At 46.8% G+C, this 24688-nt stretch overlaps 1 protein-coding gene across 1 annotated transcript; it reads right to left on the reverse strand.

Annotated features, from left to right (window-relative positions):
- Positions 1-535: 535 nt before the first annotated feature.
- On the reverse strand, positions 536-23818 carry LOC311318989 (adhesion G-protein coupled receptor G2-like; the record flags this gene model as incomplete). Its single annotated transcript, XM_084450423.1, has 17 exons — positions 536-660; positions 1812-1964; positions 6409-6510; positions 7451-7734; positions 10658-10757; positions 10969-11240; positions 12059-12183; positions 12475-12578; positions 12659-12704; positions 12903-13025; positions 16630-16794; positions 17211-17367; positions 19184-19781; positions 19909-19947; positions 20705-20832; positions 22205-22257; positions 23207-23818. 17 exons carry the CDS (start codon positions 23816-23818, stop codon positions 536-538), a joined length of 3186 nt encoding a protein of 1061 aa, XP_084306549.1.
- Between the last annotated feature and the right edge of the window lie 870 nt (positions 23819-24688).

Consider the following 24688-nt stretch of genomic DNA (forward strand, 5'->3'; position numbering starts at 1 on the left):
GACCTGTGTTCTTCCATCCACTGGGATATAAAGCACTCAAATACAAGACCTGTGTTCTTCCATCACTGGGATATAAAGCACAAGACCTGTGTTCTTCCATCCACGGGGATATAAAGCACGCGGAAGCTTTGCTGTGGTCTGGTCTTTCTCCACCAGAATGCACAGTCGGGGGTGGAATGATCATCATGGCAGACAGACACATTTCTTTAATGGAGGCTCACAAAGCCTAATTTAAGAGAACCACAACACTGAATGGTGAATACACAGTTACACCCAAGCCCTGGTTCTCCAGGAGATAATGTTCATACAAAGGTATCTGGAAATGGCAGGAAATTAATTCTAGATTTTGGAATATACTGACAAAAAATATTGAAAATATGTATACAATGTAAAATATTTTAAAGGATTTATTTTTACTCTCTTAGTCAGTAAGTGTAAAGTGTAAAGATCAAAATATTGTGTCACTCAGTCTGTTCACCCACTCTGCACAGATATGGAGGCTGTGTTTTGGACACGTATGGAGGACGCAGCACAGCTATGGAGGACCAGTATTTCCCAGAGTGCCGTGGGGCTGATGGTTTTGGCTGTTCATCTCATTGAAAACTACGTCTGAGTTTGAGTTCTCCAAAGCGGTGACTGTTTGGTCATCTAATGGACCACCTGTAAACAAAGAGACAAACACATGGAAACACACACAGAACCTGCATGTTCAGCACCTGTAACAGAAATGACCCTTCACACAAGACCCTGCTTCCAAAGCCCTCAGCACCTACACGTGTTTGTGAGATCTACGCGTACATTCAAAGGGTGGATGGATTTTCAGTTCCATATGTGGTTGAAAGACATTATATGAAGAGTGAATGGGAATAGCCAGAGAGTGAATGGGAATAGCCAGAGAGTGAATGGGAATAGCCAGAGAGTGAATGGGAATAGCCAGAGAGTGAATGGGAATAGCCAGAGAGTGAATGGGAATAGCCAGAGAGTGAATGGTTATAGCCAGAGAGTGAATGGGAATAGCCAGGCTCTCGGGATCACACATGACTGGAGGAGCTGTTTGAGGCCAGTCGGTAGTTGTCTGGATGCATCCAGGATTTAATTGGATGGATGGATTAATCTGCCCCCCCGCCCTCTCTCTCTCTCTCTCTCTCTCTCTCTCTCTCTCTCTCTCTTTCTCTCTCTCTCTCTGACACACACACACACGCAGTACAAACATATCAAAAACAGCCTCAGAATAAGAGGACAAGTGACATGGTTGCAACAAGAAAGCTCTGAGTCCGAGGGCTCCCACACGGTGGTACTGTATACAGCCCTGGGTGAAACTACCATGTATACAGCCCTGGGTGAAACTACCATGTATACAGCCCTGGGTGAAACTACCATGGAGCAAAGGTCACCCTAGAATTGATAAGACCGTCCATGAATGGCATGTATATGAGCAAAGCTCTCTTGGGCAAGCCAATACTATATTGTTAATATAGTATTAACTTATTAAACCAATACAATATATATTAGGATTTATCATAATACTATGTGATGTTTTAGGTTATTTTATGGACCAGAGAAATCAGCATGGATCAAAAAGACTGATATATATTTGAGGTGCCTGTCCTATTTCCAGTGTCTTGTGTGGATTGGTGGGGCTGAGCTGATGCAAATTGAAGATCAGGTCATATACAATTGATGCAATTACTGTCAAATCAGACATACTTTATATTTGAGTTGCTACAAATGGAACAGCTCCAAAAGTGGCAACTTGAAATGAATCAAACACACCTCAAATACTGTCAAGTTGTTGACGCAGGTGTGCTTACCGATGCCGCTAGTGAGCTCGGAGGAGTCGCTGGCCAGGAAGGAGGAGGAGCCAGAGGAGTGGGAGTGGTTAGACTCAGAGGAGCGGAGGGAGAAGCCTCGGGTCACTGACGCCGGTCTGTCCGTCTTCTGTGTGGCCGTAGTGCGGCTCCATTCTGTGAGGATGAAACCATATAATGAACACAATGACCCCACAGTGCTGAGCAACTATCTGACCCTCGGGACACAGGGTCCAAACATGACAACCATCTGACCCTCGGGACACAGGCCCCAAACATGACAACCATCTGACCCTCGGGACACAGGGTCCAAACATGACAACCGTCTGACCCTCGGGACACAGGCTCCAAACATGACAACCATCTGACCCTCGGGACACAGGGTCCAAACATGACTATCAAGCATATCTGGACCTCTCAATGACATACTGTAATAGTATCTATGGGCTATCTTATTACAAAAATAGCTATTTATTATGGTGCTGATTAAGCCATTATTCTTATTCAAGCACTATTGGGTCTAAATACAGTACATTTGTAAATCTAGTAAAATGCTTTTGAACAGCTGAGTAACTGAATGTCAGATATTGTCAGTATTCCTTTCTGTGAATGGCTATTTATCACTATAAAGACTGACGCTTGTCCCTACTCCATTCACAGTGTCACTTCCTGTTTTGTCCTGGCATGGATGGGATTGGTTAGGACTCTGTTTGGTCAACAATTCTGTCAAGATACAGTAGATTACGTTTTACACAGTATGGCCCAGAATCGTTTGTGTCAAAGAATGAGCAGGGAGGGACTTAGGAACTATTTTTTCACAGGGGGTGTGGGAAAAGAAGTAATAATTTACTGATATTACTAATTACAAGAGTCTCAGTCTGTCTGCTGTCTGTGCATTTAGATTTGCTCAGGAACCGGGCACTGTATGAAGCTGAAATCCAGGTGTGCGTATTCAGGCAGGTGTATTCAGGCAGGTGTATTCAGGTGTGCGTATTCAGGCAGGTGTATTCAGGTGTGCATATTCAGGCAGGTGTATTCAGGTGTGCGTATTCAGGCAGGTGTATTCAGGTGTGCATATTCAGGCAGGTGTATTCAGGTGTGCGTATTCAGGCAGGTGTATTCAGGTGTGTATATTAAGGCAGGTGTATTCAGGTGTGCGTATTCAGGCAGGTGTATTCAGGTGTGCGTATTCAGGCAGGTGTATTCAGGTGTGCGTATTCAGGCAGGTGTATTCAGGTGTGCGTATTCAGGCAGGTGTATTCAGGCAGGTGTATTCAGGCAGGTGTATTCAGGCAGGTGTATTCAGGTGTGCGTATTCAGGCAGGTGTATTCAGGTGTGCGTATTCAGGCAGGTGTATTCAGGCAGGTGTATTAAGGTGTGTATTCAGGCAGGTGTATTAAGGCAGGTGTATTCAGGCAGGTGTATTCAGGCAGGTGTATTCAGGTGTGTATATTCAGGCAGGTGTATTCAGGCAGGTGTATTCAGGTGTGCGTATTCAGGCAGGTGTATTCAGGTGTGCGTATTCAGGCAGGTGTATTCAGGTGTGCGTATTCAGGCAGGTGTATTCAGGCAGGTGTATTCAGGCAGGTGTATTCAGGCAGGTGTATTCAGGCAGGTGTATTCAGGTGTGTATATTAAGGCAGGTGTATTCAGGCAGGTGTATTCAGGTGTGTATATTCAGGCAGGTGTATTCAGGTGTGTATATTCAGGCAGGTGTATTCAGGCAGGTGTATTCAGGCAGGTGTATTCAGGTGTGCGTATTCAGGCAGGTGTATTCAGGTGTGCGTATTAAGGCAGGTGTATTCAGGTGTGCGTATTAAGGCAGGTGTATTCAGGTGTGCGTATTAAGGCAGGTGTATTCAGGCAGGTGTATTGCTCAGGACCCAAGGTAGTGCTGTGTCTAGTGAGAAGTTGTTTGGATGAGCGGTTCTCGGGAAAGCTGCCATCAGCCCGCTCCTAATGTAACAGTATCACTCTCGTCTGCACTGTGGGTTGTGTTTCTCATTCGTTTGATGTTAAGGGATTGTCCAGGGCGGGATGTGAACCTGCAACCTTGCGCTCGCAAGTCGGATGTGCTAACAACTTTGCCAAGAGAGACATTTCCATCGGCAGGGTCGTTAGCTCCTTCTTTTTTACCAGGGGAGTGAGTTTCACCAGCAAGGTTCACGAGGACTTACGAGTCACTCGGTTACACTACATATGCACTTTTTGGAGTTTCTCAGCAGAAAAGAGGTTTACGCCGTTCTTCCGACTGGATTTGGCAAAAGTTTGATCTATGTTTTGTTGCACTGATTGGCTGAAGGAGTTTGTCTGTCAAGGCAAGTACTCTCACCCACTCAAATCATTCTGGGCGGTTGGAAGTCCAGACTCTATCGTGAAAAGTGTTTTTGTTTTTGCAAGGAAGTCTGGCAACCAGGCTAAGTAGATGCTACACCGGAACCAGTAACCAGTGTGTAGCGCTAGCATGTAACCAGTAACCAGTGTCTAGCGCTAGCATGTAACCAGTAACCAGTGTGTAGCGCTAGCATGTAACCAGTAACCAGTGTCTAGCGCTAGCATGTAACCAGTAACCAGTGTCTAGCGCTAGCATGTATGCCCACAAGAAGGAGCGCCCGGTTCACTTGTTATGATCACTTTTTGAATCACGTTTTTGGCCCTTAAACCTGAGCTCATGTGACAGCACTGGCGTGCTCCCAAAACAAATCTGAAGTCACTTTTATGGTCTGAAGAAGTCAGAGGATAGTTGGCTACTAGACCCTCCTTTTCAGAATCATTTTGTGCAGTATGGCACAAAACACACAGGCAGGCAACTAGGGCTGCACGATTATGACAAAAATTAATAATTGAGATTATTTGCTTGATATTGTATTTGGGATTATTAAGTACAATTCATATTTCACATTGTTAATACATTTTTTGTGGTGCCACCTTCATACGCCTTCATACTGTAAAAAATAATTTGTGCAGCCCTATAGGCTACAAGACATCTGAGAATGACCGTCTGTGTCTCTTGATCATGGAACAAAGAGAGAGGAGCCCTGCATCATACAGGTGTTTGTTACAACAACTGGATTATTGTCATTAGCGTCGTTGATGTGATCTCCACCAGAACAACGTCCTAGACCCCCACCAGTCCAGGTTCAAGGCTGGCCACTCGACAGAGACCGCCCTCCTTACAGTGACAGAGTCACTCCATGCCACGAGAGCGAACTCTCTCTCCTCTGTCCTGATACTCCTAGACCTGTCAGCAGCATTTGATACGGTAGACCACCAGATCCTCCTCTCCACCCTCGAGGAGAAAGGCGTCGCTGGCTCTGCACACTCCCTGTTTGCATCCTACCTGACGGGCCGCTCCTACCAGGTGACATGGAGAGGGTCGACATCGGAACCACGTAGTCTGACTACGGGGGTTCCACAAGGGTCTGTCCTGGGTCCTCTCCGGTTTTCCCTCTACACTACATCTCTGGGCTCTGTCATTCGCTCGCATGGCTTCTCCTATCACTGCTATGACGATGACACCCAACTGGTCCTGTCATTTCCCCCTTCTGATACACAGGTGGAGACACGCATAGCTGGGTGCTTGACTAACATCTCGGAGTGGATGACAACACATCACCTCAAGCTCAATCTGGACAAGACTGAGCTGCTGTTTCTCCTGGGGAAGGGCTGCCTGCACTGTGATGACACAGTGGTGACACCAACTCGAGGAATCTGGGTGTGTCCCTGGATGACCAACTGTTGTTCGTGGCACGTCACATCCATAACACGCTTTTGCAGATCGCCCTTGCCTCACTGACGAAATGGCGCCCCTCTATCCCCCCCCGACCACTACACTCTGCTACCTCGGGGCGACTGGTTGCCCCATCACTCCGAGGCCCCTGCGGTCGATCGACGCAGTCACAGCTCTTTTCTCTCCTGGCCCCCCAGTGGTGGTGGTATGAACTGCTCACTCACATCAGGAGACCATCTTTCAAACCTCACCTCTTCAAGAAGTATCACTAAGTATCTAAGTACTAAGTATCACTCTTAAACACCTATTGTATTTTTAGTTTGTTATTATTGCACTTTGCCTTTAGCACTAGATTATGCTTAGTCACTTTAGAAAGAAGATACTAAATGAAGAAGAATTTAGAAGCTAAATGACTGTAATGTAATGTAATTATATGCACGGGGATGAAATTGCACGTCTGAACATGTTTTTTATTTTTCAGAAAAGTCACAGTACGAGGAACCTTTGTGTTGTTGAGAGTGTCAGGTTTTTCTTTCTTTGAAGCTGTGATGGATATATGGACTATCTGTACTGCGCCTTGTGATCTTTGTTGACAATTTATTTAACAAAATTAGGCTCATACAGTTTGTTTTGCTCCTGTAGCAGAATCATTTTGGGGCTACAGAGAAACCCTGCCACATTGAACCCTTTCGTTTTGGATAGAATCATTGTCATAAAAAAGTTGTCCGCTGTCCAGAAAAAGGTTACAGGGACAAAATGAGGAACCCCGTAAAACTAAAACATTTTGTCTGACAGCACAGAACAGCAATCATATAACAATCTATTCTTGGCAGCTGATGTAATACATGTTGAAAGTCATTGGTCCTTACCGGAGTTCTCAGCCAGTCTAAAGGAGCCGCAGCAGAGGAAGGTTCTCCACTGTCTCCGTACGTTCTCTTTCGCAGCACAGTGGAACACGAAGATGAAGAATCCTGCCAGGGAGCAACAATAATGGGAGGCCTGAGTTACACGCCTGGTGGAAGGTTGCGTGCAGCTGTGCTCTGCTGCTTGTTGGGTCCTGACACAGTATAAAGACTTCCTCAGTTAATTTTTACCAACCAGACAGGTGGGAGAACAGAACAGCCTTTACAACAGTCTCTCAGAGGCTGAAAATACTCCATCTCACCTTGCAAAGACTTGAAGAGGTACACCTTGAAGGTTCCAGGTGAGAGACAGAGAGGAGGATTGTGTGTGTGTGTGTGTGTGTGTGTGTGTGTGTGTGTGTGTGTGTGTGTGTGTGTGTGTGTGTGTGTATGTGTGTGTGTGTGTGTGTGTGTGTGTGTGTGTGTGTGTGTGTGTGTATGTGTGTGTGTGTGAGTGAGAAAGGCGTCGCTGGCTCTGCACGCTCCCTGTTTGCATCCTACCTGACGGGCCGCTCCTACCAGGTAACATGGAGAGGGTCGATGTCGAAACCGCGTAGTCTGACTACGGGGGTTCCACAAGGGTCTGTCCTGGGTCCTCTCCGGTTTTCCATCTACACTACATCTCTGGGCTCTGTCATTCGCTCGCATAGCTTCTCCTATCACTGCTATGCCGATGACACCCAACTGGTCCTGTCATTTCCCCCTTCTGATACACAGGTGGAGACACGCATAGCTGGGTGCTTGACTAACATCTCGGAGTGGATGACAACACATCACCTCAAGCTCAATCTGGACAAGACTGAGCTGCTGTTCCTCCCGGGGAAGGGCTGCCCGCACGGGGACCTGGCCATCACCATTGAAGACACAGTGGTGACCCCGACTCGGACTGTGAGGAATCTGGGTGTGACCCTGGACGACTAAATGACTAATGTAATGTAATGTGTGTGTAGGGTGGTGTGTGTGTGTGTGTGTGTAGGGAGGCTACTAGTGTGTGTGCCTCTACATCTACCTTGCAGAGAGTTAAAGATGGCGAACAGGTACATGAAGGCCAGGTTGACGGGTCCCCAGGCGAAGAAAGCGAAGCCCCAGGTGAGGCCCAGCAGGAGGGTGATGCCGGCCACGCTGCGCAGGTCCTGAAGCCCATTCCGGTGCTGCACGGTGTGGGGGTTCTGTCTCTTGATGCGGCACAGCTGCACCATCACCACCACAAACATGATGAGGTTGAACAGGAAGATGGCGCAGAAGTAGGCCACCACAGCCACGTAAAATGCTACATCATTCCTCAGCCAGCAACTGTGGAGGAGTAATAGAAAGACAGACACACTTAATATTAACTGTCCTTCGTAAGCTATTTACTCGAGGAGAAAGGCATCGCTGGCTCTGCACGCTCCCTGTTTGCATCCTACCTGACGGGCCGCTCCTACCAGGTGACATGGAGAGGGTCGACGTCGGAAACCACATAGTTTGACTATGGGGGTTCCACAAGGGTCTGTCCTGGGTCCTCTCCTTTTTTCCCTCTACACTACATCTCTGACTCTGTTATTCGCTCGCATGGCTTCTCCTGTCACTGCTATGCCGATGACACCCAACTGGTCCTGTTTTCCCCTTCTGACACACAAGTGGAGACACGCATAGCTGGGTGCTTGGCTGACATCTCGGAGTGGATGATGACACACCACCTCAAGCTCAATCTGGACAAGACTGAGCTGCTGTTCCTCCCGGGGAAGGGCTGCCCGCACCGGGACCTGGCCATCACCATTAAAGACACAGTGGTGACACCGACTCGGACTGCGAGGAATCTGGGTGTGACCCTGGATGACCAACTGTTGTTCTCAGCACATATCACATCCATCACACGCTCCTGCAGATTCATGCTCTACAAGATCAGGAGGATTCGCCCTTTCCTCACTGATGAAATGGCGCAGATGCTCATCCAGGCCCTGGTCATCTCCCGCCTGGACTACTGCAACTCCTTCCTTGCTGGGGTCCCGGCGTCAGCCATTAAACCTCTGGAACTTGTCCAGAAAGCTGCTGCTCGCCTGGTGTTCAACCACCCCAAGTTCTCCCACACAACTTCCCTTTTCCGTTCCCTAAACTGGAGAAACTCACCCTGTAGCAGCTCGCATCCAGTTTAAAACTCTGGCACAAGCCTGCAGTACAGGGCAATGAAAGGAACAGCCCCCACCCTCCTCCAGGCCATACTCAAACCCTACACCTCGTCTCGACCGCTATGCTCTACTACCTCAGGGCGACTGGTTGCCCCGTCACTCCGAGGCCCCTGCAGTCAATCGACACGGTCACGGCTCTTCTCTGTCCTGGCACGGCAGTGGTGGAATGAAATGCCCATTGACGTCAGGACAGCAGAGTCGCTGCCCATCTTTCGTCGCAAGCTCAAAACTCATCTCTTCAAGAAGTACTTCAACCATCCTCCCTCTTAAGCACCTATTGTATATTGGATTGCTATTCTCGCACTTTGCCTTCAGCACTAGATTATGCTCTTATTCACTTGTTTTAGAAAGAAGATGCACTTGTGAGTTCTGGCAAGTAGTAATACATTGGCTTTTCCTACATTAAATGCAATTATTGTTAGTCACTTTGGATAAAACCGTCTGCTAAACGACTGTAATGTAATGTATTTATAAACTACTTTGTAGGTAATTAACTATTAACTAATGGTTTGTTAACAATTATTTATTTAATTAACAATTATTAATAATTTGGTAACAATTAATAACTAAGGAAATATAGATGGGGTTGATGTACTGCAGGAATCCAACCCAACCTGGGTTTCCTTCACCAAGCTCATTAAATGGTTATGGGATATATTTGTCAATTATCTTCATTGGTTTATACATGGCTTAAGCAGCTAGATAAAGTGTAACTACGAGATATACAAAGTTATGGTACATTACAATATGGTATGATAGTACAGTACTCAAGAAGACTTAGGGGCGAATTCACTAAAGGATTGCGCAGCTTTTCCTGACGCAAAGCCTGTGCAAATAAGTCAAAAATTATGTTTGCTATTCACAAAGCCCTCGCAAAGGGTGAAATTCGGTGTTAACTGCGTTGCGTTCGTCATTGCGTTTCTCTGCGCCGGTGTTATTAGCTCGTATTTAAATTAGGTAATATGGGCAGAGAATGTTCCCCTTTCTATGCAAATGAACATTATTGCAAAACCCGCCCAATTCACAAAGATCGGCGCAAATTGCCTCACGCAGTTAAAGTGAAGTGACGCGAAACTGCGCATTCCCTATAGCTGTTCATTGAACGGCTGGGGGCCGATATAGGTATAAATAAAGAAAAACATAGCCTACACAATATTTTTTTTATTTGAATGGTCTTGAAAATATTTTGCTTTTGTATCATAGGTGACGGCAGGTATCATCTTCAGCCATGGATGATGACTCCCGTGCGTAATCCTTCCAACGTTGGAGAGGCGGTGTACAACTGGCCTCACATCAGGACGCGCGGTGTGATTGAGTGCACATTTGGAATCCTGAAAAGCCGTTTAGATGCCTAGATCGTACCGGTGGGGCAATGTTATACACTCCCCCAAAAGTATGCCAGATCATCGTGCTGCAACTTGCATAACATAAAATGACAATTTTTCCTTTGTTCGTCTTTTCAAATCATTCCACCTCCGTTTGCAGTCTTCCGCGTTTACACAATGGCACTGACTGATTGTGAAATTAAAACCCAAATATGATTTTTTGCTGCAGTCGTGCTGTGAGACATGTTTTTGAACCTCGTCCGTGAGGCCTTCAAGTTCGCTGTCTGGAAATCGTATCATCCTTTTTCTGTCTGCCATCGTCCAATGATATGCATACGAGTTGTATGCGCTGTATGCGCAGTATTTATAGTCATTTCCTATATCAGCAGCAAATTGCACTCAGCCGCAAACACCGAATGGGCGTGTTTGCGCTGGGATATTATTAGCGCAATGTCTTTAGTGAATAGGTTTTTAAAACGGAGCACATAGCGGGCGCAACTGACGCGCAATATAATGGTGCAATTAGCGGGCGCAATTTGCTTTAGTGAATTCGCCCCTTAATGTTGCAACAAATAATCAGAACCCACCACATCAACAGGAAATTCACGTATCTGTTATTGTGATGACATTAGTTTTTCACACTGAAATAATTTCTAAGACAAGATAATTTTAATGATGTAATGATGTAAAAAGATGTGAGCTGATATAAAGTATATGACTCACAAGTCATCAGTAGAACCATCAGTGAACCTCCCGTAGGTTACCAGGCCATAGTTATCCTTATCAACAGCTATGACTATGATGACCACTATGAGAGGGATGCCTGCAGAGAGAGAGAGAGAGAGAGAGAGAGAGAGAGAGAGAGAACAAATCAAACAAAAGCAATGGAAACCTTTACTGGATTAAAAACAACATATTTCAGCCATAGGCCTTAGTCAGGCTCTCCATGACATTATTTCACGCTAAGTTCCAAAACACAACATCCATACTGCTATCTATCCTCTTGGAACGTGTTTTTAGATGAGTGCACATACCCCAGCCAATGAGCGAGAACTTGAGCATGTAGTGTGATACGTAGATGTTGAAGACCTTGACCAGGGCCAGGTACATGTGGAACGCCTCCAGCCCCATCCAGGTGAAGGAGGCGAGCAGGAAGAGGTGCAGGAAGAAGGCGGTGGAGGTGCAGAGGCCCACGGCTCCGGGGAACAGGGACAGCCAGGCGTCCAGCAGGAACACCAGGTTGAGGAACAGCAGAGCCACACACAGCTGGATCAGGATTTTGGATGGAATGTCCTTACGCAGCTTTCTACAGATGGAGAAGATCAAAAGATGAACGACCGCACTGATAGATGTCATGTTATTCACCTGAATATATGCCATTATTGTATAAGCAACACATTATTTGCAAATTATTTGTGATTTATTATTTCCATATAACACTATTATGAACATCTCCCGTTTTTACGGTACACATGGTGAAGTTTGAACGTGTGATTATGGAAGTTTGAACGTCTGATTATGCACGACCCACTACACTGGCCTGCAGCTAAGAATTTCATTGTTCACGGTACCTGTTATGAAGGCTCAGATGTTAGTGTAAATTAGTAAGGTCCTTAAATTTAGTATAAGATATAACGGATTGGCCAGTGGCTAGTTTTCAGTGCAAAACTAGAATGGAGAAGTAAGACGCCTCCTTCCCTCCACTAGTCTGGGGGTCCACCTTGGGCAAGTGGTAGTACCCCCTAGCCCCCCTACCTGGGGTTACAGGTAAAAAAAAAACTGATGACAGAACAACTAAAAGGAAGAGAGACCCGGCCGGAGGAAGCCCGGGGCCCTCGTCTGGAGCCAGGCCCAGACGGAGGGCCCGCCTGCGAGCGCCTGGTGGCCAGGCCCAGCCCAAACAAGCAACGTAGTGGTAGTAGTAATAATAATAATAATAATAATAATAATAATAATAATAATAATAATAACAATAATAATGATAATAATAATACAACTTTATTTGTATAGCAACTTTCATACAAATAAACCCAGCTCAAATTGCTTTTAAGCCACCAACTTTTGTATCATCTGTGTTTACATGTAAATAAGTCCATGAGTGGGTGTGGTGTGGTTGTGACTCACTCAAAGGCCAGGTAGGTGAGGAGAGTCACAGAGAGGAAGATGGCAGAGATGCCACAGCCAATATAAGTGATGTATGTGAGGATGGTGGCCTGGAGGCGGCTGGTGACGCCCTCTCTGGAGATGTCCTGTATCAGACCAACAATATCAGCGCAATATCAGCGCACGCACGCACTCACTCACTCACTCACTCACTCACTCACTCACTCACTCACTCACTCACTCACATTCACACTGACTCACTCACTCACTCACTCACTCACTCACTCACTCACTCACTGACTCACTGACTCACTGACTCACTCACTCACTCACTCACTCACTCTCACACTCACTCACTCACTCACTCACTCACTCACTCACTCACTCACTCACTGACTCACTCACTCACTCACTCACTCACTCACTCACTCACTCACCAGCAGTACACCGAAGCTGGTCAGATGGTTGCAGCCACAAGCCGTCTCATTGGCTGTGCTCTTCTGGACGGAGCAGCCCTCTGGATTCCAGCCTCCAGATCCATCTAGGAGACGAGAGGAAGAAGTCAGTCTTTCATACTTCTCTGATCAGGTTGTCTTTGACTCGTTCTGGGAGAACACTCACCATTTAAATCAAAGTCCCAGAAAACACAAACGGCTACAAAATTAGCCTGAGAGAGAAGGAGAAGAGACAGGGTGTCACTATCAGTGTTTCGTTGGGATAACACCATGAATTACACTTCTTATTAAGGTGTTGTATCTTTTAATATTATTAAAGCTATAAAAAGTTATTCAGTTTTGTAAAAGACAAAGTAAGGAACAGTAGTAAATCACTATATAAATGTAGTGGAGTGTGTGGATGCGCTCACTGGGACTGGCTCAGTGTTCCTCAGAGTGATGAGCACATCCTCCTGTAGACCTCTGATGGACAGGTTGGCCACGCTGGCCGCCAGGACGCCACTGTTGAGCCTCCGGTCTCCCAGGGCTCTGTCCTGGAGAGACGGGAGGGAGATACCTTGCTGTACTATGGTCTCTTCTTTAGAATGTATTATTCCATTCATATTAACATCACTACCTGCCTCTGAGCATAATTGATGGATGTATACCCCTGGACAGAGTCACACAGAGGGAGGAGGAGTCACACAGAGGGAGGAGGAGTCACACAGAGGGAGGAGGAGTCACACAGAGGGAGGAGGAGTCACACAGCGGGAGGAGGAGTCACACAGTGGGAGGAGGAGTCACACAGCGGGAGGAGGAGTCACACAGAGGGAGGAGGAGTCACACAGAGGGAGGAGGAGTCACACAGAGGGAGGAGGAGTCACACAGATGGAGGAGGAGTCACACAGAGGGAGGAGGAGTCACACGGAGGGAGGAGGAGTCACACAGAGGGAGGAGGAGTCACACAGAGGGAGGAGGAGTCACACAGAGGGAGGAGGAGTCACACAGAGGGAGGAGGTATTGGCATGGCTGTGCCAATACCCACCATAAAGCACCACCTCGGGTGTGTTATTGTGTTATTAATTTTACACAACAGCACTGCACGCCCGTTACTTTTTGTGTGTGTGTGTGTGTGGGGGGGGTATGGGTTTAGTTTTCAATTTCGCTAAATTGCGCTGTTTTCAACCCTCCACAATCCGAAATAGTACCCATTTTTTTACAGTTTCAGCTGACTGGTAAACAACGTAAAAAGAGCAAGCAAACTAGTTAGATAGTGGCTAATATAAACTTAAGCAAATAAAAGTATGTCCAAAAGTGTCTGTCCCCTTTCAACAACAACAACAAAAAACCTTTCCAATTTTGTATGTTTATTGTTAGTTTAATACATCATCACCTTGTGAGCTGAGTGATACTTGAGCTGAGAGATTTACCCGTTGGCATATTGTGGTTATTGGCACGGTTCTGAATGCCTCTTGGCCAATCACAAGGCTCGGTCGGACCGATAAATAGAACCCTGTGTTGTTTTGTAAACGGAATGCAGAGAATCCAGTCTTGAACACTTTTCATCAGGCGATTGCCTGGGTTGTTATGGAATAAGTTCCATACATGGTACTGATACAGTAGTATAATAATGTTTATACAACGGTATAGATCTGGTCCATTGTCTCTATTGGTCAGTTTGCATTCCAGCCGTGGCGATAACCACGATATCCCCACGCTAAAATGTAATGTTCATACAGCTTTTAATATCAATCCACCTCTTATTAGTAGTCGTGGCAGAGGTCCAGATCAATGTTTACAAAGATGTGCTGCATTGTCGTTGCCTTGTTGAATATGGTTGATTTTCAGAGAAATGCCTTTTAATATGATCCTGTTAGCTATTTCCTAATTATGATTGACCTCTGAGTATGGCTGTCGGCTTGAGTTTTCGGTAAGAAACGGTGTCCCTCTTCCATAGACTTATGAGATAAAGACATTCCATGGCTGGTACACTCTGGGCCAAACACCATTGTTGTGGTTAGGGATAAAGGCCTGGGCGCCGAGGCAACGTAGGTTAACTTGACCAAACAAGGCCACAGAAGAGACCAGAGAGACAGTCTTATAGGGTTAGTAGTGAGTAGAGACGAGGGAGGGGGGACACTCTAACCACATAAGAACGTTGCAACGAGACCAATGCTTTGATTTGGGTCCAGACAGCATACAGAGAGGTCAACTGTACATTAGACCATGCCTTCGTCTTTTGTATGTAAAACCTTCTGTAATAAATCGCTTTTGCTTGAGGCTCAGATCCCGTGTTGGAGAGATTCATTTGGGATACACCTGAAAAGGAGACACTGGACTGTGTGGTATTGTGGGAGATTGGGGGTCGTCTTTTATTGTCATCAAAACACAACGCAGAGCTAAATAAGGACAATGACAAAAGACAACAAAAGTCATCACTGGCAACGTTCCCTTTTTCAGCGGAAGTATCCGCAAATGATTAACAAATAGTTCCATTAAAAATACATTTTAAAGTTCATATTGTCTTTTTTTTTTTTTATATTGACGGATAAATGTGGCAACCGATGTATCAAAGCATTATGGAACTCGAAGCCGTGGTAAGACATGGATATCGCCACGGCTAGGGTGTAACGGGGTGTAACGGCACTCCGCTGCGCGTCGTGTCTAACCACTCCCGCTAGCCGTGGCGATATCCGTGACATCCATTACTGCTCTCGGACACAAAGCACATCACGCTTTCATGTACTGTAGCCTATAGAGGGTTTTCACGGCCGGCCATGTTGGAGGTTTAAACTTAGGTTAAGCAGGTGTAAGCTCAGGTTTAGGCTAATGACTAGATAGATAGGAGGATAGATAAGTCTATCTACCTGTCTATTGATCTATCTATCTATCTAGCTATCTACATTCAGTAGCTTCAACCTCCAACATGGCCGACTGATGACGAGCTGTGAAAACCCTCTAAAGTGAAATCTCGATTGGCCTGCGAATGACACCCCTTTGGAGTACCACGCCCAAACAGGGCTAAAGCCCGCTCGACTCACGGTTCACAATAATAACGGGTGCAGATCCGAGAACAATGGTAAAAAAAAAAAAAGAAGAAGAATCCGCACTCCGGTCAATCAATTTTTATGGCTTTATTCCATAGCAGCAGTCAGTGAACAGACGCGTTTGGGCCGTAAGGCCTTCCTTAGCGTTTAAACATGGTTAGGGTTGGGCTTTAAACAGGGTTAGGGTTGGGCTTTAAACAGGGTTAGGGTTGGGCTTTAAACAGGGTTAGGGTTGGGCTTTAAACAGGGTTAGGGTTGGGCTTTAAACAGGGTTAGGGTTGGGCTTTAAACAGGGTTAGGGTTGGGCTTTAAACAGGGTTAGGGTTGGGCTTTAAACAGGGTTAGGGTTGGGCTTTAAACAGGGTTAGGGTTGGGCTTTAAACGCTGAAGAAGGACTTACGTTTACTGCTGCTATGGAATAAAGCCATAAAAATTATTGACCGGAGTGCGGATTATTATTATTTTTATTTTTTTAACCCTTTGACACCCCGTTGACAAATCATTAAATTACTCCCCCCACATGACGGACACACCTACTGACTCCTGCACACTTTGCATGAGCGAAATACCAAACTTTGGCCATTGTGTCTATAGCCTTTGCTTATAGGCAATAGCATTTACTGACAGTAGCATTTCTCCAAGAGCACCAGCGTGTTCTGGGTCTTCAAAGAAAAGTCCCAGCCTGCGTGAGCCGGGTGGAGGAGTGGGACGATGGAAAAGCATTGTGCTCGTAACCAAAGTGTCCAGAGTTTGATCCCAGTAAAGTGTAACCCTTTTGTTGTGTTGGTGCTTTTTGTTGGATTAATCTTAACCTTAACCTTAACGCACCTAATACCTCGCCCTAGCCTAACCACACAGGTGGAATGCCTAAGCTTAACCAGCGAAAAATGTACAAATTGTACATTGTGAGTGTCATTACACACACTTGTTAATGCATTTATAAGCAGGTAGTAGTCTAATTTTTTATGGGGACAATTCCATTTATTAAAGTATTAACATCAAAAATGTCTAAAGTGGTTCTATCAAGTTGGCCTAACCCAGGGATGATATGTGGCAGCATTTCCACCCTTCTGGCCAGATCTGAGAGCAGAGGAGGAGGGGCTGTGTTCACCTGGAAGAGGGAGCTCTTCTGGTAGAAGTTGAACTGGACCCTGGAGGCCAGCTGCTGCTGCTGTGTGGTCAGGTTCTGGGTGAGGGAGGAGGGCAGGCGGGCGGAGCCCTGGGGGATGGAGGGCTCAGCTGCCCTCACGCTCCTCCCCCCGAGGCCTCCACGGACCTGCAGGCACAGGACACACAGGAGAAGAAGTCACTCAACCATACAGGAAGTACATCACAGGATGTTGCACACAGGAGAAGGCATGTCACTCAACCATACAGGAAGTACATCACAGGAATTTGCACACAGGAGAAGGCATGTCACTCAACCATACAGGAAGTACATCACAGGATGTTGCACACAGGAGAAGGCGTCACTCAACCATACAGGAAGTACATCACAGGATGTTGCCATGACTGTTGTGTAAACATGTTTCCCCAAGCCCAGTAAAATTATACGGTATACCATAGTCTATAGAGTATTATACGGTATACCATAGTCTCTAGAGTATTATACGGTATACCATAGTCTCTAGAGTATTTGAGCAGCTGAATAACGGATAGATATTGTCTCCTCACCACCAGCCTGGGACATACCTGCACACTAGTGGGGTCTGCAATGGAGAAAGTTGTCTCCTGAAAATTACTGCCATCCACAGTTTTGACCGAGAGAGCCAGGGACTGGGAGAGAATGGTCTCCGTCCCGCCCTGGACGACGAGCTTCAGGCCCACGGTGTCAACAATCCCAATGATCCTGACGGAGAAAAGGCACGTGACTACAGTGCAGAAGTGTCAATATCATTGCAAATCTTCGTCATTGTTCCAAGAGGAGTAAAACATGTTTGGCTAGGAGTGCTTCCTGGACTCAAAGCAGTTTGTTCAAGGTGCTCTCTGGATAAGCATATGTAGACATTTGAATCACAAAAAAGGACTCCAAGGCAGTCTCTTAAAATAATTAAAATGCCTTTATTACCATGGCATTGTCATGACAGTAGACTTAGAAGCTGATGCGTTTCGGCATCAAGCCTTTTTCAGGGAGTCAGGACATGAACAAAACAATGTAATCAAAGTCCATATTGTACACTTGGGTCAGCACACAGCAATATGAAGCAAAGCTAGTTCAACCTGCCAAAGATAATGATGGTATGGAACACTTCTACACCTCCATCATCGAGTCCATCCTCCCCTCCTCCATCTGCACCTGGTCCTCCGCCGCCGCAGCCAAAGACAGCGCTAGACTGCAGCGTATTCAGTAGACTGTGCAAACAATGACGTTCTGCTCCCTGCCTAATTGCAGTTACTGTATATAAGGTTGTCAATTGCTTGCTTTGAATGCCGTTTGTGGTTTGCAAAATAGCATTCCAGAGAGTAGTGAGTGGCCAGCCCGGCCCGGCCCCCACCGGAGCAGCAGACGCCCCCCCGCAGGATGGGGGCAGGAAGAGACGCACCTGCTGCCGGTGCGCTGAGGAGCGTGACTGTCCTTTGCCTTGCCCATCCCCACGGGTCCACATGCTCACGGTTTGACAGGTGCTGCCGGTGCGACAGGCGCCTTTTGCACCAGCATAGACCTAAAAGACACTTACTTCCACGTGCCGATAACTCCTCGGCATCGGATGTATTTTTGTAATTGCCTTTTGCCTTCCAGGGAGCGGCGTATGAATATACCAGACTCCCCTTCGCATATGCGCTCGCCCCCAGGACGTTCTCCATCTGTGTGGAGAGGGCGTTGAGACCAGTGCACCGGCAGGGCCTCAGGATCCTCGCGTACCTGGACGACCTGCTGGTTCTGGACTCTCCGGCAGTGATCAATACTATCCAGAGTGCGCAGGCATCTTCCACTGCTACGGTTTACTCTGGCAAGTGGGCTGCTTTTACGCGCTGGTGTGGAGAGAGAGAGGTTGCTCCCGAGTCTTGCTCGGTCTAAACTATTTGGGAATTTCTCCAACACCTGGTAAATCATGAGAATGGTCTAGTGGTGTAATAGCATGTGCTATTTCCACGTGTCATGAGAGGTTTGCCAAAACTAAGTTTATGGGCATCCCCTGGTCAAGCGTTTTCTGACCGGCGTGCGCCGTCTTCACCCTGTGCTCAAAGCTACTGTATGGCGCCACCTTGGGATTTGCTTTTGGTTCTGAACGCCATGTGGAGTGCCGTTTGAACCTATGGAACCTCTCTTTGATCCTCTCTATCAAGACCACGTTGCTCCTCGCGTTGACAGTTTGAGAGCGCTGACAGTCTTCCTCATCATAGGTGATGGAAGCAAGACAGTTTTGCCCACGGATCCATCTTTCGTTCCGAAAAGGATGGAACGGCATGTACAGAGCCACAAAATCCAGTCATGGGCGGTGGTCTGTTCTCTCGTTCTATATTTTTTATTAATTACCACAGATGTTTTATTTTTGCTTGGAAGCTGTAGGTTCCAATGTGTAAATAAAGGTTTAAACAGCTGAATTGAATTATACTGTATTTTGAAATCCAGGCTGTAACCAAGGGGTGTACTGTCTATAGGTGCTATATCTATACTGTATATCTATATATCTATATATCTATATATGTATATATCTACTGACCTGTTGGAGGAGGAGGCCAGGGTGTGGGGGGAGGCCTCCAGCAGGCTGCTGACGATGTGGACAGAGATGTTGCCCAGGGCCAGGCTGACAGGCCCAGAGAGCAACCCCTCCAGCTCTGTCACCAGCACATCCACCTGGGAGGCATTCAGCCGGGACACGTTTCTACTCAGCTCCAGCAGCTGCCTGGCCTGCTGCTCCACACTGGCCGCTGTGGTGGTGGGTACCGCAGTGATGGGCACAGTGGTGATGGGCACAGTGGTGATGGGCACAGTGGTGATGGGCACAGTGGTGATGGGCACAGTGGTGATGGGCACAGTGGTGATGGGCACAGTGGTGATGGGCACAGTGGTGATGGGCACAGTGGTGATGGGCACAGTGGTGATGGGCACAGTGGTGAGGGGCACAGTGGTGAGGGGCACAGTGGTGAGGGGCACAGTGGTGATGGGCACAGTGGTGAGGGGCACAGTGGTGATGGGCACAGTGGTGAGGGGCACAGTGGTGAGGGGCACAGTGGTGATGGGTACCGCAGTGATGGGCACAGTGGTGATGGGTACTGTGGTGGTGGGCACAGGGATGGTGGGCACAGGGATGGTGGGCACTAAGGAAGACAATTCTATAATTAGGAGATATGGTTGGTGAAGAGAAGGTGTGCTAATAACCTCTCTGTAGTCTCCTGTGGATGGGAGGAACAAATATTATTTTCTGTGATGCTGACATTAGCCTACCTGTGGTCGCCATGATGGGAGCGTCTGTGGTTGGGATCTCTGGAGAAGCAGTAGTAGGGTTCACAACGGGAATAAGAGGCGAGGAGGAGTTAGTGGGGGTGTGACCCTGTGTGGTTGTGTTCAGCGCCAGGGCAGAGGTTACGGGGGTAGTTGTGTTGGGCTGTGCTGTCATGGTGGTGTTAGCAGCTGTAGATGTGCTGTCTGATGGGACTGAGGTTGACTCTGCTGGGTGGGAGCTGGTGCTCTGAGGTAAGATGGTGCCGGGTAGAGGAGTAGAGGAGGAGAGGAATGTTGTTGTGTTTGCGGTGTTGGTTGTTGGGCTGGGAGGAGGGGTGGGAGGTAGAGTGGGGTCTCTGTCGCAGGGTTCATTCAGGAGCACACCCATATTCTGTCCTTTTTGGCTGGAGAGAGAAGAAGAACAGATGATTCCTTCTACTGCATTGAATCTTGAATTTTGAATCTATTTAGATTGCACATTGAGTTTAAAAATGGTGCTCTGACAATATGTCCATTCATCCATACGTGTACGTCTGAGGACTTGATCAAGTGCAGAAGACTAACCATCTGAGCATGCCAAAGTCCTTCACCGCACAGAATTCAGATGGTTGTAGGTTTACAGATTTCCATGTAAAGTTTGACTTCAATGGGTATTCACCAATTCCCGGCCAGCCGCAAATTGCTATTAAGCATCAAAAGATAATTATATAGAGTAGAATAGATGTTTATCAATGTATACATACACATGCTATTTTAATAGACGCATAACTCGTAAGCCTGAACGTGCAGTAGAGTTCACCTGCTTGTGTGATGTTTCCGTAGTAAACAATGCCAGACTCATCATGGAACACATCTAACAGGGCGGTCCGAAGCTCACACACAGGGACCACACGGACGAAGCTCACAAGCACCCGGCAGGACTGCAGGCTGGGGCCGAAACACAGGAACAAAGAAAACAACAAGAGAACAATATAAATCACTATCAAGATCCCACAGTCCACATTGAGGGTCAACCCATTATCAAAACCAATTATTCTAACAGCTATGCATGTACGCATTGTGCCAGAGTCGTATAGGGCTCGGGAAAATGTAGTCCCAGACACGACCATCTTGTTTCTACACAGGTGTATCTATTTGTCTGATTGGCTCTACTGCATAGAATCCTATGCAATCAGAGAATAGATGCACCTGTGTAGAAACAAGATGGTCGTGTCTGGGACTACATTTTCCCGAGCCCTATTGGCCTAAGTGAATAAATTCATTTTAATATCTACTGGACATTTTTGTCAACTTAAATGAATCAATGAGTTGTGTGTGTAGTGTTTTAACTGCCCTCTGCTGGTGTGCAACAGCAGATCTCATGCTATGAACGGACACACAGACACCAAAACATGCATGCACACATGCACACACGCACACCCGCATGCACACACACACACACACACACACACACACACACACACACACACACACACACACACACACACACTTAAAAAAAGTGACTGTATTTCATTTGATTAAAACATTTCTTCAGCAAAATAGCAACAGCATTTAATTGCCTCAACCTAAGCAATGAAAACGTCCAGTTTTTTTAATTGTTGAAATAGTATGTTTATCAGTGGTAAGGTGTACATTGTTGAACGGGGCTGTCTGCTATGTCAGCACCGAACTACTCCCCAGCTCAGTGGCCTTGTGGGTAGAGTGTCCACCCTGAGACAGTCCCTGCGACATACTAGCATCATCAAGATACCTCACGCTAAGGAATCAGGACATAGGCTCCTGCCCTATGGGCCACTAGGCTCGAACCCTTGGTTCTCAAGGCTACTTACTTACTTACTTACCTACTTACTTACTTACTTACCTACTTACTTACTTACTTACTTACCTACTTACTTACTTACTGAACTACTCACATTTTCTGTTTTCCGTCACACTCCACATAAGCATCCTGTGTTAAAGTGATGAAATACATAATAAATCTTAAGGTCTCAAATCCTCAGTCATGACCTGTGTCCCAGTCTGAGACGTGTAATAACTAGTGTTCCTGATATCACCGTGTAACCAGACACAAACATACATCTTACACAACTCTTTGAATGGACAATTTAAACTATTATAGTGAATTGAATTACAGTACATAAGCAAATGGGTGATTTACCTGATAGTTTTCAGCTATAATAACTGAAGGACATGAAGACCTGAATTTTAGAGAAAGATGTTAGGTCTTCAAGTGGTCAGCTAAGGTTTTGATGGTACATATTCAGGAGAACAGAGAGATGATATGGTGAGGATTACATACCTTCCAGGCATGTTGGAGCTGATGCAGGCTGGAGAAGTTTTTATCTGGGCGATCTGTGGAGGGAGTAGAGAAGTTATACAATGCAAACCTGGAGGGGTGGGGGTGGATTCAACTTGCTGTAGATGGCAACATTGAAGGCAACATTGGTGAAGCAATCAGGTCAAATGTTTAGGATTTCTGTTTATTTTTTAATTTTTAAGTAAATAATTTGAACACCTGAAGTAAAGTGTATATTGAAAAAAAAATCTCTTTAACCAAACAGAGAAATTCTCTACTAAAAGGGTGTGGGCGAGGAGGGAAACATAGTGACTGAGCACTAACACACACACACACACACACACACACACACACACACACACACACACACACACACACACACACAAAATAACTCACCAGAATTGAGATGTTTGATAAGTGTATTGTGGGATCTGTGATTTCTATGTCAAGGGCATAGTATGCAGCTAAAAAATAATGACAGAAAAATAATATTATGAAATAAATAATAATAATACTAATAATGATAATAATCAGAATCATAATCATAATCATAATCATAATCATAATCATAATCATAATCATAATCATAATAATAATAGGAATGGAATGACTCCAAGTTATTTTAAATACGAATAATCATATTCATTATATTAAAAATGTTTATACTAATTTAAAATTGTATATGATTATTATTATTATTATTATTATTATTATTATTATTATTATTATTTAAAATAACTTGATGAGTCAGTCCATTTCTAACAGTATCACTGTTGTAGCCCTCTACCCCCGCACCTGTTCACCCCTCTACCCCCGCACCTGTTCACCCCTCCACCCCCGCACCTGTTCACCCCTCCACCCCCGCACCTGTTCAGCCTTCCACCTCTGCACCTGTTCAGCCCTCCCCCTCTGCACGCTCTCTGAGAGCGTTGGCTAGGCGACGACGCAGCCGGTCCCCATCAGCAAACAACGCACCTGACGCTGATTAGCACCCGGCTATCAGACCCTGCCAGACCTGCTGCTCGTCGCCAGAACGTAGCCAACTGTACCCGTCTCCCACGGACCCTCTCCTGTGTCTCCACGGCCCCCGCTCCTCGTGTCTCCCTGGATCCCTGTCTCTCCCGCGTCTCCACGGCCCCTGCTCCTCGTGTCTCCCTGGACCCTCTCCCGCGTCTCCACGGCCCCCGCTCCTCGTGTCTCCCTGGACCCTCTCCCGCGTCTCCACGGCCCCCGCTCCTCGTGTCTCCCACGGACCCTCTCCCGCGTCTCCACGGCCCCCGCTCCTCGTGTCTCCCTGGATCCCTGCCTCTCCCGCGTCTCCACGGCCCCCGCTCCTCGTGTCTCCCTGGATCCCTGCCTCTCCCGCGTCTCCACGGCCCCCGCTCCTCGTGTCTCCCTGGATCCCTGCCTCTCCCGCGTCTCCACGGCCCCTGCTCCTCGTGTCTCCCTGGATCCCTGTCTCTCCCGCGTCTCCACGGCCCCTTCCGTCCCCGGAACCCCTGAGCCCCCCCCTTGCCCCTGGACCCCACGGACTGACTTCCCGGTGCGACCCTCGCCTCCCCTCTCGGACTCCCTTTTTGGACCTCGGATTTTGGACTTTGTTTTCGGCACGCACATCTAACAACACCTGCCTGCCATCTCCTTTTGCACTTAGTTACGAAACACATAGCCTACACGCAGCACACATAGTTAGACACACACCCCATATTCAAGCCTACCAGTGCACCACACACTCTCCCGCATACCCCTGTTCCCCTGCCGCAAATAAACTACGCCCTCGGGCTAACGGCTCCTACCTGTCCTCTGCCGCCTTCTTGGTTCCCCCCCAGTCGTACCGCACAACAATCACTTTGGTAGTGCACTTACCTTTACCATTGCAGTAATCTGTACAGTTACAGATTTCTTCCTTCTGAACTGAAAAGTAGGCATAAATAACAGTAATTTAATATTAAGCATAGACTATAATACCCCCACTCTACCCGGAGGTGGATAAAACATGCAAATGTTTGCGTTCACACGCACTAATAGGCATAACAACAACAAAAGATCACAATCTATTGTATTATTTTACAATAACAGCAGCTGTGTTTTTATAGATTTAATTACTATATGTACCTTTCATAACAATTATGGTTAATATGATATTTTTAATCGTTTCATCATCCTGCGACTCCCAATCCCCACCTTGTGACCCCTCCTGGGGTCCTGACCACACTTCGGGAACCGCTGATTTAGGCTACAGTAGCGTCACTCCAAAAAAGAGCCGGGTGACAATCACCGGACATCACGTCATTAAAGTCTACGAAGGACTGGTTCTGCAGCACCTTAGGCCCATGGTGAGTGACTTCCTGGACCCACTGCGGTTCACATACCAGGCCCGGATCAGCATGGACGATGCCATCATCTACCTGGGTCGCCTGGCGTGATCGTGTGCCTCATACTGAAATACTCGCAAAGACCAACTGCAGGAGTATGGAGGCCATGATC

Source organism: Borostomias antarcticus (assembly GCF_949987555.1).
Source record: "Borostomias antarcticus genome assembly, chromosome: 15".
NCBI lineage: Eukaryota > Metazoa > Chordata > Actinopteri > Stomiiformes > Stomiidae > Borostomias > Borostomias antarcticus.